Raw genomic sequence first — 13,700 nt, 5'->3', positions numbered from 1 at the left:
ATACAGATGCACCATAAAATGTAGTGAAGTATTAAACTTCTGTAAAAACTTAAGTAAAACTACTAACTTTAAAATACAAAAAAAGGTACACAAGGGCACAAAAAAACTATAGCCTACAGGTTCAGTAATAATTGTAACTCGTTACTTCTACACACAAGTATTGGGATGGAAGTAAGTAGGCCTAAGTAAGAAGAACAAGAACAAGAGGATAGTATCAAAATTCAGTTACAGAACAAATATATTTGAATTCACTACACGTTGCTCTATTCCTTAATGCCACTTTGGCACGGTTTTACTCCGAAAACGTCATTAGTATTTTTAAATAGTATAATAGTATAAAGCCAAAATGGCTTTATTTTGAAAGCTACGACAGGAAGTGCCACAGCTAACTGTGGGAAGCTTGACACTGGTCTTCAGGATGGCTACCTACATACAAACAGTGATTTTACCTGTTCCTCAAACGGAGAGAAATCAGAGGAGAGCCACTGTACGGTTCAGATGAAAAACTCAACCATCGCGACGTCAAGTTTTGAACTAAATCGCGAGCCGGGGAGCGGATAGTGCTAAACCTTACGGCTGCCTACTGAGGAGACAGCGAGGATAAAACTGACCCGTTGTGATATTTTGTGCACTAAACCTGAGGAAAACACAATGACACCGACTTGAAACGGGTTGTTGCTGCTTCTTTCTGCCTGAAATGACGAGAGTTAACTTTGAGTAACGTTAAATTGTTTTTGGTGTCGAAAATGAGGAACCAGCTGGGAACTAGTCCGGACTTCTGGAAGAATCAACGCTGGATTTCGGTCGGACAAGAAGCTAACTTCTAGGACATTAAGCTACAAATACAGAGGGTAGTTTTTTTTTTCTTTTCTTTTTTTTTTTATCATTGGGGGCTACGGTACTGGTCGAGACACAATTTCCAGCAACATGACAGGCGAGAATAGTCGATGGGACTGACTGTCAAGCGGTTATAAATGTCTCGTTAGCCCCCCTGAAATGATATTATCAGAGGCAGAGAGTGTATCTGCTCTCTCCCTTCAAGGTAGGACACTCAATTAATGCACTACGGAGATGTTTGATGACCAAACACGGCAGCAGCTCCACAGACAACAGCAATATTCATACCCATATTCATACTCCATTCACTGCAGATATAAACTCTCCGTGTTCACCCAGCCATGGCCCTTAGACTGAGAAGACCGTGGATGAGCGTGATTGTCGGGGTCTTTCTCGGATTCACCGCGGCCTCCTGGCTCATCGTACCCCGGGTACTGGAAATCAGCGGTAAAAGAAAGAAATCTCCGGTGTGCTCATACTACAGCGACGCCGCCGTTGGTAAAGTGCCCGAAATCCTCGGGAACGCCGCGGGTATTCGCGGCAGAGACCGGGACAGCCCGCCGTCCAGCCAGGAGGGCAGCGAGGAGGAGGAGGAGGAGGACAGGTTGTACAGGACGGGTAACGGGAGCGGGGATAATGGGAGACCCATAACCCGACCCGGGCATTTCCTCTACGTCGGCGTGATGACCGCCAAAAAGTACCTGGACACGCGCGCCGTGGCCGCGTACACGACCTGGGCGAGTTCCATACCCGGGAAGGTTGAGTTCTTCTCGAGCGCGGGGTCGGGTACCGTCCGAGTGGCCGTGCCCGTCCCGGTGGTGTCGCTGGCGGGTGTGGATGACTCCTACCCGCCACAGAAGAAGTCATTCATGATGCTGAAGTACATCCATGACCACTACCTGGATAAATACGAGTGGTTCATGCGGGCTGATGATGATGTTTATATAAGAGGTGATTATCCTGACAGAAAAAGGGGGATGGCGCAAGTGTGTGTGTGTGTGTGTGTGTGTGTGTGTGTGTGTTTTCCAGGCTACACAAGTTTGAAGTAGTTTGACCCATATGGGCATCTATTGGGTCTGGCAAAGTGTGGCACTCTCCATAATAACTAAGCCTACACGAGTCTCAATTTGATCTTACAGTTTATACTGGAGAGCAAAAATCACCAGACATCTACTTTAAGCCTTAAATAAAAAATTAAAAAATCACATCAGGGAGCATTCAGGGCCAATGTTTCCTGAAAGCAGATAGTTTGGTGACCTATGTTTGACAGTTTGACCTCTCTGCTGTCTAGACGGTGGCAATGTGGCATCAGCTGGTTAACTTGACAAGCATCTGTCAAAAATGTAAAAGATTTCGTTCATGTGCTTGTGAATGGCTGCCCCTCAAGCATGCAGCACTGTGCCCTCTAATTGTTCATGTAGCTTGTGCATAAGTAGCGCATATGGCTACAGTAAGAAAGAGAGTTTCATTTTCAAACTGTTGTAATTATGTATAAAAGGACTATCTAGTAGGGATGGGGTGGGGGCAGTCGATTGTTACACCAGCTAAGACGTTTGAGTCACAAGTGCTTCTTTTACCTTAGGTGCCAACACATGCTTATTGGATGGCTTTACAATATTTCTAATTGTAAAAGTTGTGATATAATGTAGATAGGTGCTTTTTTGGATGGCACCAATACTTTTGAAAGCTGCACAAGGCAAAAACTGAAACAGCCTAAGCTGTAAGTTTTAGTCCTCTGCTCATCTGAGGAAAAAATAAAACAACTCTGCTTAACCAGTATATGCAGGAAATCAAAACGTCAGTACCACTAATTAGATACTAATAATGTGGAGAACAATGCTGCACTGTATTGCATCATACTAAGTAAAATTGGTAATGGTTTTGAAATGGTTTTGAAGTAGCCTACATTTTAGCCTACATGTGTTTTTTGTACACTAGTTGATTTATAACAATTACAAATCCATCTAAAACCAATCAACTTCATGCTGCGTCATGCGAAAAGGTGGAAATATAAGGAAAGTATAATTTGTGAAAGACACTACAAGAAGGCTACACCTCCAAACTGAAATACAAACTTTTTCCCAACATCATGACATTATGGGTTGAGCTTTCCTCGATCAAGGATTTTATGGCCAAGCTGCGCAAAGCCAAAGAATACATTAAAACAATATTATTGACGCTTAATGGACGGGGATAGCCGATCAAATCATCAAACCTCCTGTTACGTTCGCTGACTTAACATCTCCAGTTTGTTCCCACTGCTTTCATGCCAACTGCTGTACATATATCACATCTTCATCGTATTTTTCTTTTTCCTTTTCTTTCCTCTAGTCAATTCTAAATCGTTTTCATCACTTGTGGCAATACTCTAGGCCTGCAAGGTTATGACAGTTCCGACTATAGAGATTAAAACTGCATATTCTCTATGGTTATTTCCTTGATGCTGTAACACCTCTCAGACTTCACTGACTGTCAAATCAAGGGGAAAAGACGATGAGTGACCCATGTGGCAATCTTGACATTTGATGCTTGGGTTGAGATAGACATGCATTGGGGTTGATGGATTTGTCTACTTAGGTGACAGATAAGGCAAGGCAAGTTTATTTATATAGCACATTTCATATACAACGGCAGTTCAAAGTACTTTACATAAATAAAATAAAAATAAGGACATAAACAACATAAAAAGACATAAAAAGATAAGAACAACTAATAAACCAAGAGGCCTAATTATGAGATCTTTAGAGAAGTAATGAAAGCTGTGCATCTAAACCATCTAAACCTGACAAGGGAAGCATTACCCTATTTTCAGACAGGAGGCATGACTTATCTCACTTGAGTTTCATTGCTTGACTTGAAAAATAAGCAGCAAAATTGTTGTTTGCAAGCAAATTTGATGACACCACTTGAATTATTATGATCAGTGGTTTTGTTTGCCGTCTTGCTTGATGAGTCCGTGTAGATTAGTTGAAACTCCGCTTCAGCATTAGATTTTTTATTCTATCATACTTGCATTTTGATCCCTTTGCTCCAGGCTTGGCATCAGCATCTTTTTGGGGGAATCTAGCTTTTAGAAACTTTTTGGTCAGATGTCATTGCTGTCACAGTGCTATTTTTCTCAATGTGAATATTAGCTGGGGGAGAAATTCACAGTCCTGCTTGAAGCTGATTGGCTTTCACTGTACTGGGTCAGGTGAATTTTTCAAGTTACATCTGTTAGCCTCCTTCCATTGACTTTGCATGTATTCAGATTGCCTCTACATTTTCTTTAGTGTTTTGAATGTAGGATTGGTCCTGTGTACCTTGGTTCCAAATCCATAGATACAATAAGAGAAGAGATGCTTACACTATGGGTAACTGTTAAATAGAAGAATCATAACAAAGAGGACAACTAATTTCTCCCACCTCACCCTCTCCCAGGTGAGAAGCTGGAGTTGTTCCTGCGGTCGCTCAACAGCAGCAAGCCACTCTACCTCGGCCAGACAGGCCTCGGCATGGCCGAGGAGCTGGGCAAGCTGGCCCTGGAGCCTGGAGAGAATTTCTGCATGGGAGGTCCCGGCATGATCTTCAGCAGAGAAGTGCTGCGCAGGATGGTGCCTCACATCGGCACCTGTCTCAGGGAGATGTACACCACCCATGAGGACGTGGAGGTGGGACGCTGTGTGCGGCGCTTCGGAGGAACACAGTGCGTTTGGTCCTATGAGGTAGGGACTGAGTTCATTTGCTTGATATTTTTTCAGGGTTCCCACCGGCAGAGTTTCTGGAATATCATGGAATTTCAAGAGGCGTATTCCAGGCAGAGAAAGTCAAATGAATTTGATCAATTCTCTGGGGAAATCAGGCAATATCAGGGAATTTTACAAATGGCTTCCTTTACAGGAATATAGCAGAATGTATTTTCCAACTTGTTTCACACATTCATTGTATTAGATGGAATTTTTTTAGCACAACTGTGGTGGAAACTGACACAGAATAACAAACCAGGAAGGAAGAATATTTCTTGGTCATAGAAACCCTCTAACTTTAATTTTTACATCGGGGCCACAATGGGAAGCCTGTTCTTTTGTTTGATTTGATGGAAAGGAGGAAGGAGCCGGTATATTAGCTTGGCCACACATCTTAATATGAGACTAGTTATTGTAGGTAAGGTTTTGTGCTTCCACTGGACTGTACTTTTTAAAATTTGTAAATGGATTGTTAAATTGCCTGGATTTTAGCAGACCATTGTGTTGTGAAAATTGACTGTGCACATAAGGCCCTGCAAAAAAGAGTTGTTACAAAGCCATGGATTGCCATGTCAGTACTGTAGATGATTTGTAGAATTGTGAAGATCAAAAGTTTTTGTTGAGTCTAAAAGCAGATCGATTTCCTCCAGATATATTTTCTCCTCTTTCCATCTTGGAGGGGGAAAAAAACAGTAATTTGGTCCATGACATATTTAACTATTGATAAGTGGCGTGAGATAGGCTAAATAACAAAAAAAGCCAAAAAGACACAATCTGTAAGACCTTTTCCCACTGAAATGTCAACCTGACATTTCAACCTGAAATTGCAGCTGAACACTTGCAGACATTTAAAGCATACACTGAAAGCATCGCAGTTTTGGCCTGTCAATGATCATCTCCTCATAGGAGCAATCACTCATAGTCTGATCAGTGGAGAAAAGTGTCTCAGTCAATTTCCTCAAATAATTTCTTTGACATGAACAAAGATAGAATCACAAATAAATGGAAAGCAGGAGATTCCCCGGTTTCCTAAATGGATTTAGATATAAAAGCTCTTAATGAGAGTGCAAGGTTTGCCAAATTATTAAGACCAACTGAGATTTACAGAGCAGGATATTAGATTTAACTTATCGGAGGCTTATGTAACATAATTGCTTTTGACATCACCTTCACCACAGAGCAATGCAATGCGCTGCTATCCAGAAGAGTGGGGAAATACACACTGTTTAAGAAGTAATTACTCGATAAACATATCCCTAAGATATTCTTCATGAAATGACAAGATGGTGTTACAATCTTGATAATGAGATAGATTAAAACAATGTTGTCTCCACTGTTCAAAGTCATACTGCTTTTGCTTTCATTTACAGTTACAAAAAAAATTAATTTCAGACGGTGTCTAGCCTTTCCTTGTGTGTTCTTCACTCGTTTAAGATGCTCTTATTTGAGTAGTATTACAGAGGAATAATAACAGTGACCATTGTTGTTACTCTGTGATTAGGCTACCTTTCCCCTTCATTAAATTAAAAACAGTTTACTATCTATTGACTTGGAAAATATGAACATCAAATTTACAAATCATAATTGCTCATAAAGCATTTTAACAAAGAGGTGCATGACAAAGTACTTTATAATGTATGAAGGACACAGCAATAGTTTCCAGAGGCAAAGGAAGTAAATGACTGCAGGGAAGGACATGAAGGGAAATGAATGGCTGGTAGGGTGGCAGTTAAGATAGATGGTTAACTGTACCAAATAAATGGCTCTTGACCTTTTCCAATAGAAAAAGCCTCTGCCCTCAGCTGCTTTTGTTCAGATGCAGGTAATGACATGGAGGTCTGTATTCTGGGAGCAGAGTATGTGTAGGGGAATAGGTAAAGGTAGGAATCATGATATATTGCAAGACCATGCAATGCTTTGTAAGTTAATAGCAGCATGCAATTATGTGCATTTACTAGGAGTCAGTGAAGACGGACTAAGCCTGGGATAATATGTTCATGTTTTGTGGTTTGCGTTCAAGCTGTTGAGTTATGTCGTGTTGAGTTGGGACAGTTGGAGAGTAGCTCACTGCGGTAGTCAATAGCATGAATCTGTTTTTGTAGGTTAGTAAAGGAGAGGGAATGCTTTTTAGTTTAAAAAGGAAAAAGTGATAATATGTTTAGTGTTTCATGTTTTAATTCAGTCAAAGATAATGTCAAGATTTTTGTCAGAACACTTTGGGGTAACTGCACAGTAATTACTAGAGAGTTGTGATAAGAGTTCTTTGCTGCTTAGGGCCTAAAATGAGTATTTAACTTTTGTCTACCGTGAGGAGAAAGATATTTGTTTGTCAAATGAAAATAAGAGAGGACCTAGAGTACCTACCTAAGAACAGGCAGGGGTTGCCATCTGGAATGAGACATAGGGATTTATTAGTTAGATATGACCAAAATTGTTAAGAGCAGTATCACCGTGGCCAACAAGATGTTCTCAACAGTCCAGATGCCATGGCCAACAACATTAAAAGCAGCTCTTAAATCAAGACGAACAAGAAGTGAGACAGCTGTGATCAGTAGCTAATAGCAGGTCATTTGTTACTTTGATTAGAGCTGTCTCGCTGCTGCAGGATATCTCATATATTGCCTCAATTAAGAAAGTGTGTAAGCTGCTGGGATACAAAGGGACGTCGGAAACTGGTCTGTAATTTGTCAGATCTTCAGGGTCGAGGTTGGGCTTGTTTAACAGTCTTTTGATAACTGCTACTTTGAATAAATCAGCGGCATTTTGTTCTATTGAAAACAAGTTGTGTATAAAAATAAGCAAATTGGCTGATTCATTAAAATGTCAGCAAATTATTCATTTGATCGGTTAGTATTAATGTTATTATGATTGACAAGTGATGCACAATTGTAGTTGGACAGTAACGTATTACTCAGTCACAGTGCTTTTTACACTAACAAGGAAATGGGAGGAAATACAATTTCAGGAATAATATTTCAGTTACCACCAAAAAAAACCCACATCTATTATCTTATATCACCTGTAAATATCAGACTGAACGTTCTTCCTTTGATCAAGCAGAAGGATGAGAAGAACCTGCATTATATGGTTTCCTTGATCATTCACAAGGAGATAATTGGGTTATCCCAAGTTTTTTAAGGTCAGAGAGGATGAAATCATAAAGTAGTGCAACAAATAACTGCTCCCACCGACTAATAAGTGAAGTATGTATCCCCTTCTTTGCCAGATGAACTGAAAATCATTTGGCCACATATCCGCCTTGTATTTGACTTTCTGCATTGGTTGACAATTTCACAATGTTTTTTTTTTAAATTGCAATGTTTGTCTGATATAAAGTGACAATGGACGATAGTCTAGTCCTGCACTCGTGTGCAATAAGCTGCCAAAAGCGCTGGTCAAAAAATGACGCCTCTTTGCACCCAAATGTGTAAATTATATGTAAATCTCTATAGTAATTTGTAGGAGAGGCAATGCAAATCGAGGTTGGGCCCAATTCACGGGTCGCAAACCCACTCCCCAAATTACTGTAGCGCATATAAGATCTTAAGAAATCTTCTCTTCATAAGATAAGAAAGGCGGGGTAAAGACTTTGTGAGACTTTGCAGAGTTTGTGCATTCAGAATAGCTGCTATCATTGCTGCAAGACACAGACATCATCACCAGCAAGTCAGCCAAGCAAGAGTTTCCTATCCTAGAATCTCAAATCAGCTTAGTAAACGCTGCAATTATAAAGGGGTTTTAGGGCACAAGGGTGCCAGTCTTGGTGGATCAGTCTTACAACTAAAGCATTTTGCACTTGCAACTGGTGATGTAGGGGCTATTAGCTGCCGCAGTGCTGTTTTTGAGGGCTTGTTTGTGCCATAACTTGATTTGCATATATTTCTAGTGAATAAGATAAAAACTCTAACCTCTTGTCTCAAGCAACTAGGCACAAAAAGCAGTGCTACGGTGAGCACATAACCAACATTAGAAGATTCAGACATTCTGATGGCAGTTTGGATTCATCATGGATCCATCCTTCCTGGTGTCAACAGTACATGCTGCTGGTTGTATAATGGTGTAGGGAATGTTTTCTTGGCTCACATAGGCCCCATAATACCAATCGAGCATCATTTGCATACCACAACGTTCCTAAACATTGTTGCTGACAAGGTGCATCTCTTCATGACCATTGTGTACCCTTTGTCAAACGGAAACCCCCATTAGGATAATGCACCATCGTCTCAAGATGGTTACAGGAACATGACGGTGACTTCAGTTCAGTCCAGATCTCAACCCAATAGAGGCCTTTGGGATGAGGTGGAACAGGATGTCAGAAGCATGAATCACCATGTCCAAAAGAACTGCATGCATGGAGTCAGTATGGACCAAGATCCCTGTGGAATGAATCCAGCACTTTGTTGAAACCAGGCCTCAAAGAAATCAGTCACTTCTGAAGGAGAAAGGGGGGTCCTACCTATAGTATTAGTTAGCTGGGTGAACCTAATATAGTGGGTACTGAGTGTGTATTCCTGTCTGTTATAGTTGATTTATATAGTAACAGTGTAGAATAATAAACCCTGTCCCAACCCTCCCTCACCCATACTCCACACTAAAAAGAATATCATATCATAGCACATATAGAAATACACATATTCAGATACTGTTGACAAAACATTTTTGAAAAGTACTGTATACTGTGTACTTTATGTTAAGGTTTGTAATGAATTAGCTTTTCACTGCAAATGCACAATTCATCAGAGTGATCCGCAAAAAATCACCACTGTTGCATATTATGAATATGAATATTTGTCAGATAGATATTAGTTTCTGTGTGTTTTTGAAAAGTTGTGTACAGACTTGTTCCAGAACAAAACACAAAATTATAGTTGGGACCATACTCTTTTTTACCCTAGTGATAGTTGAGATAACAGATATAAAAAATGTATGTTTTTCATAAATATTTCACCCCCCTCCAAGCTGCAGGTCTTTTATGTTCTTGTGGGACCAAAAAGCTTAAAATACAATTTCTCCCAGTGAAAAGTAAGTTGCTGCTGTTGTTTCATTAATGGCTTAGTTTTAGAAAATAATCCACAGACCTTGAAAATATTATGTTCACCTTCATTCATTTCCTCTCCAGAAACAATGATTTGAAAAGCTTGTAGTGATCATAATGGTTGAAATTGTTTCACTCTTTAAGTTATAATAGGCGAGAACATAATATCCATTATCTGCATCAAAAGGAGGTGTAGGTTTCAGTTACTTTACCGCATGAGAGGAGCTTTGTGTGCAAGACACCATGACTCAGCTGCATTCAATCCCAGGTCTGCTGCCAATCATCTATTTTCAACCCACTTGGTCTGTTTCTTCTCTTTGTGTAACAACATTTTAACACACTTTGAATCCTCTCTGACAAGAGGTTCAAAGATAAAGAGCCTTCTCAGGTTGTGCTAAAACACACCTTCTAGCAAACATTTTCTTCACTGTGAACTTTTTAGAGGTATTGAAATACTGTAATTAATTGAGTGCACATTTATTTTAACACCGAATGTTGAGACCAATGTATGTTTTACCTGTAATGCGTTACATCACGTACCACATGAAGTTCTTTTGATCGAAACTAATCCTCAGTAAATACTTTGTAACTCATCCCGTCAATCAATGAGCCATGTCAAGCTAAATTATCACCTTTTACTTGGTTTAGACCAGAGCAATGGTATTTTCAGAAAAAAGTGTTCTTTATCACAGGTTTCAATTCATCAATTAAAGGCAATAGATTTTTTTTTTTTCCAAATTCATATTTCTTGAGCTTTTCAGACTAAAACGGCTACAAAATGAATATTCATGAACACTATGTTACATTACAGTGGTAGGTTATTCAAAATAAATAATTCTATGTATCCCCTTCTTGTAGTTACAAAATCATAATATTAGTTAAATCTGTAGAGCACATTTTGCTGTGAGAATAGAGTATGGCTTTTGAAGTATGAACCATCATTTATGTCTTAATACTGTAGATGCCTTCTTCATAATCTTAAAACATCAAGAAGATTTTTCACACCTCACTGTTGTTAACCACTGATTTGAGAATACCCAGGGTTTGAAACGGAGCGCACTTGCACTTAAGCGGGCCTGATAATTAATAATAATAAATAATGATAAAAATACACAGAATAATGAGTAGTAAATCTAGAGTAGTAGTAAAAGCAGATGAGTTCATTTCAGAAATATGTCTAAATCCTTTACATATTGTTTATTTACTTACACTTGTATGTCACTTGTTTTGCCATGGTTGGTCATACACAGGAAACGATCACAATGCATTCTGGGAAAGATGCGCTCCTGAGTCTAGATTGTTGTGGATTCGCTCCCTCGGCCCTTGACGGGTCAATCTTAGAAAGTTCATTTTATCAGAGTAACTTAAAGCAATATTGCTAAATGTCAGTTTTCAGGTTATTTTCGTGGCCTCATTCAAATGAATGGGAAGTATAAATCCGAACACTACAAACTCGTCCAGCTGCATCTGATCTTGGTGATTAGTTTATATTCTGGTTTTCATGGCGGTCAAGTGCCAAATAAAACCCCATGTTAAAACTAAGTGGAATATTGCTTTAAGATGGCGGCAGGAATTTCCCCGAGGGGAAGTTCCTAGGAGAAGTCAACAAGGAACGGATTAAAACGACTAATGAAACGCAGGGTCAGTGTCTTGCTCAAGGAACCTTGAGCAGGTCGGATGCTTGTTGACACAGTCGAACCTGTCTCGTCCAGTTGAAGGACGATCTCCCTAATTACGAGGCCACCCTGGTGGTTAGAGAGTAGGTTTGGAAAAATACATTCACAGATAGCAAATGAAACCAAATTAAAACAACTTTTTCCTCCTCTCCACTAGACCAGACAAATCAGTGAACCCATGTCTGCATCAACATGGCATCTTACCATCTGTCAAAATATACAGAGCATGTGACACAGACATGAGCTGCATGTGACACATATGTGAGCTATATCATTAAAAATGTAAAATGGATTCATTAAAGATAGACCATTCATTCTCTTTTGTTGTTTTCAAGTGTGTTAATTCCATTTTTATTATTCAGAACCATTTCTTGAAATGACTGAATTGGACCAGTTGGTAAAACAGAAGGATCCAGTTCAATATATCACCCCCAAGTGCTCTGTTTTAAGCCTCCCATCAGACCATATGTATGTTAATCTATATTGATCTATACTGGATTAAAGAATAAGGGTCTGTCCGAATCTGAATGCCAATTTTGGGAAACACACAAATAATGTATTTGTAATGATATTAAAATCCGTTTGAATATCATCAGAAGTATTTGGATCTTTTTCACTAACACAACTAAAGATAGAAAAATGATTTGACTTACAGAGGTCAGTCTGATGAGGGAGAGTGCTAGATGAGAAGATAAGAAGTGTGTGTCATGCAGCACAGGGGATGAATCATAGGACTAAACAAATCTTGCTCACCGTAGATTGGCCAATTTCACACAATCAGATTTGGCTGGGGGATTTCTGGGTGTGATATTGATTGTGTGCATTTTGAGTTTGTTAGAGCAATTGTGTGTTCAGACTGAGAGTCGCAGATCAAAGCTGGCTGGCTGCCTAGAGGCTACAAGACAGTGCAGTATGCAGATAGCCAAAGTCTCGTTGCATACACATATATTGACCCTGTGTTAGAGTTTAGAAAGTAAAAAAAGAAAGCAGCAGTCCCATTGTCATTATTGCATCTAGACCTCATACAGATGATTGAAAAAGCTGGTTGTGGTGTGGCTGTACGTCCATTCAGTAACGTTCTCAGTAAAAGTTAATAGTGTGATAAGGTGGATTTGTTTCCAAATGTAGGTTACTGTGACACAGTAAACTGTCTTGTCTTTAGCCCTAGTCTCTACTCCAAAACACTCTGAGTTGTAGCTTGAGAAGAGTCAGCTCAGTTAACCTGAACAAACTGTTAGCTAGCTAAATAGCCGACAGGCTATTTTAGCAAAGCAACTGATGTTAATGTTAACATGTTACTACTGGTCAATAATAATGCTAGCTTCTACTAGATGCATTAGCTAATGTGCGAATCAGATGTGTTTACAGCAAGGCTAATAGTTAGCTAAACAGATACTGTGGCTAGCTAGCTAAAAAGTGGGCATCAACCAAACACAAAATTAATCAGAAATGAAATCTAGCCTGATATTCAGACTGAATGGCCATTTTGTTCCCACTCCATTATTCAGTCTGAGATTGCCTCCTTGTTAGCCGTTTTCTGTGTTGGGGGGTGATTTTCCCCTAACCATTCGGCCACTCTGATGTTATTTTCAGTGACACGTGATGCTGGGTGTATTTACTAACTTCACCACTGTTTTTTGATAAAAATGTTGTCTTTGCAAAGATAATATGTTGGTTAAGGGGATGATTTCGACAAATATTATTCTGCCGACAATGAAACGGCAATGAAAAACTGCTGCATGAACAGTTAAAATTTTAGTCCCACCTGCAAAGGCGCTGATTGGCTCGATTGTTTCTCCGAACGATGACTAGAGCAACACCAGAGTCTCTGACATCGCTCCACAAAATCTGAAGAGTGGGCGGGACGCAATTCAGGAGTCTGGAACCAGGCTAGAAATGATCACTATCCAGTCAAAAACAGCACAGAAATTAACTATGTCTATTCAGTTCTGTCGAGACGGACAAGTTCTATGTTTAGAAATGCGACCAACTGGTCAGCCACTGTTGTCCAAGAGCTGAGGACCTCCAATATGGCTGCCAGAGGGTGCGTTACGTTGACTGAAAGCCCCCCTATTAGAGAATAAATTCACTATTCGCCCTTCTCTGGCTCTCTGTCCTGTCAATGAAGAATTCCTCTGGATAGTGTTAGTGATATGTGTACTCTATGGGATCTCTCAGGCTGCATAATGGGGTTAGTCAGATGTCAGCCCTGCAGGTCTGCAGGGAGCACTGTTGACGCCGCTGACATTTGGGATTGAATGCATGTCAGATGCTTCCTCCGGGTATTGATTAGGCAGGAAGCCTGCACTGCACATGTGCTGTCATGTCTCTGTGCTAGTTTCTAATATAGTATGTAAGGAACTCCCAATGAGAATCATGAGTATGAGCAGTACTGATACCATACTATTTGATTCTTGAGAGATTGCT

The 13,700-nt window shown here is 39.9% G+C and overlaps 1 protein-coding gene across 1 annotated transcript in view; it reads left to right on the top strand.

Annotated features, from left to right (window-relative positions):
• The first annotated feature begins 558 nt into the window (after window positions 1-558).
• The window catches only part of LOC139917179 (chondroitin sulfate synthase 3), an 83,883-nt gene continuing 70,741 nt past the window's right edge, over window positions 559-13,700 (top strand). The window contains exons 1-2 of the mRNA XM_071906255.2: window positions 559-1,788; window positions 4,258-4,541. Coding sequence (XP_071762356.1) covers window positions 1,179-1,788; window positions 4,258-4,541 — 894 coding nt within the window. The 5' untranslated portion in view covers window positions 559-1,178. The remainder of the gene's footprint in view (window positions 1,789-4,257; window positions 4,542-13,700) is intronic.

This window comes from Centroberyx gerrardi, chromosome 2 (assembly GCF_048128805.1).
Source record: "Centroberyx gerrardi isolate f3 chromosome 2, fCenGer3.hap1.cur.20231027, whole genome shotgun sequence".
Lineage (NCBI taxonomy): Eukaryota > Metazoa > Chordata > Actinopteri > Beryciformes > Berycidae > Centroberyx > Centroberyx gerrardi.
The sequence above is the reverse complement of the archived record's forward strand: the minus strand, read 5'-3'. Positions and strand labels throughout refer to the sequence as shown.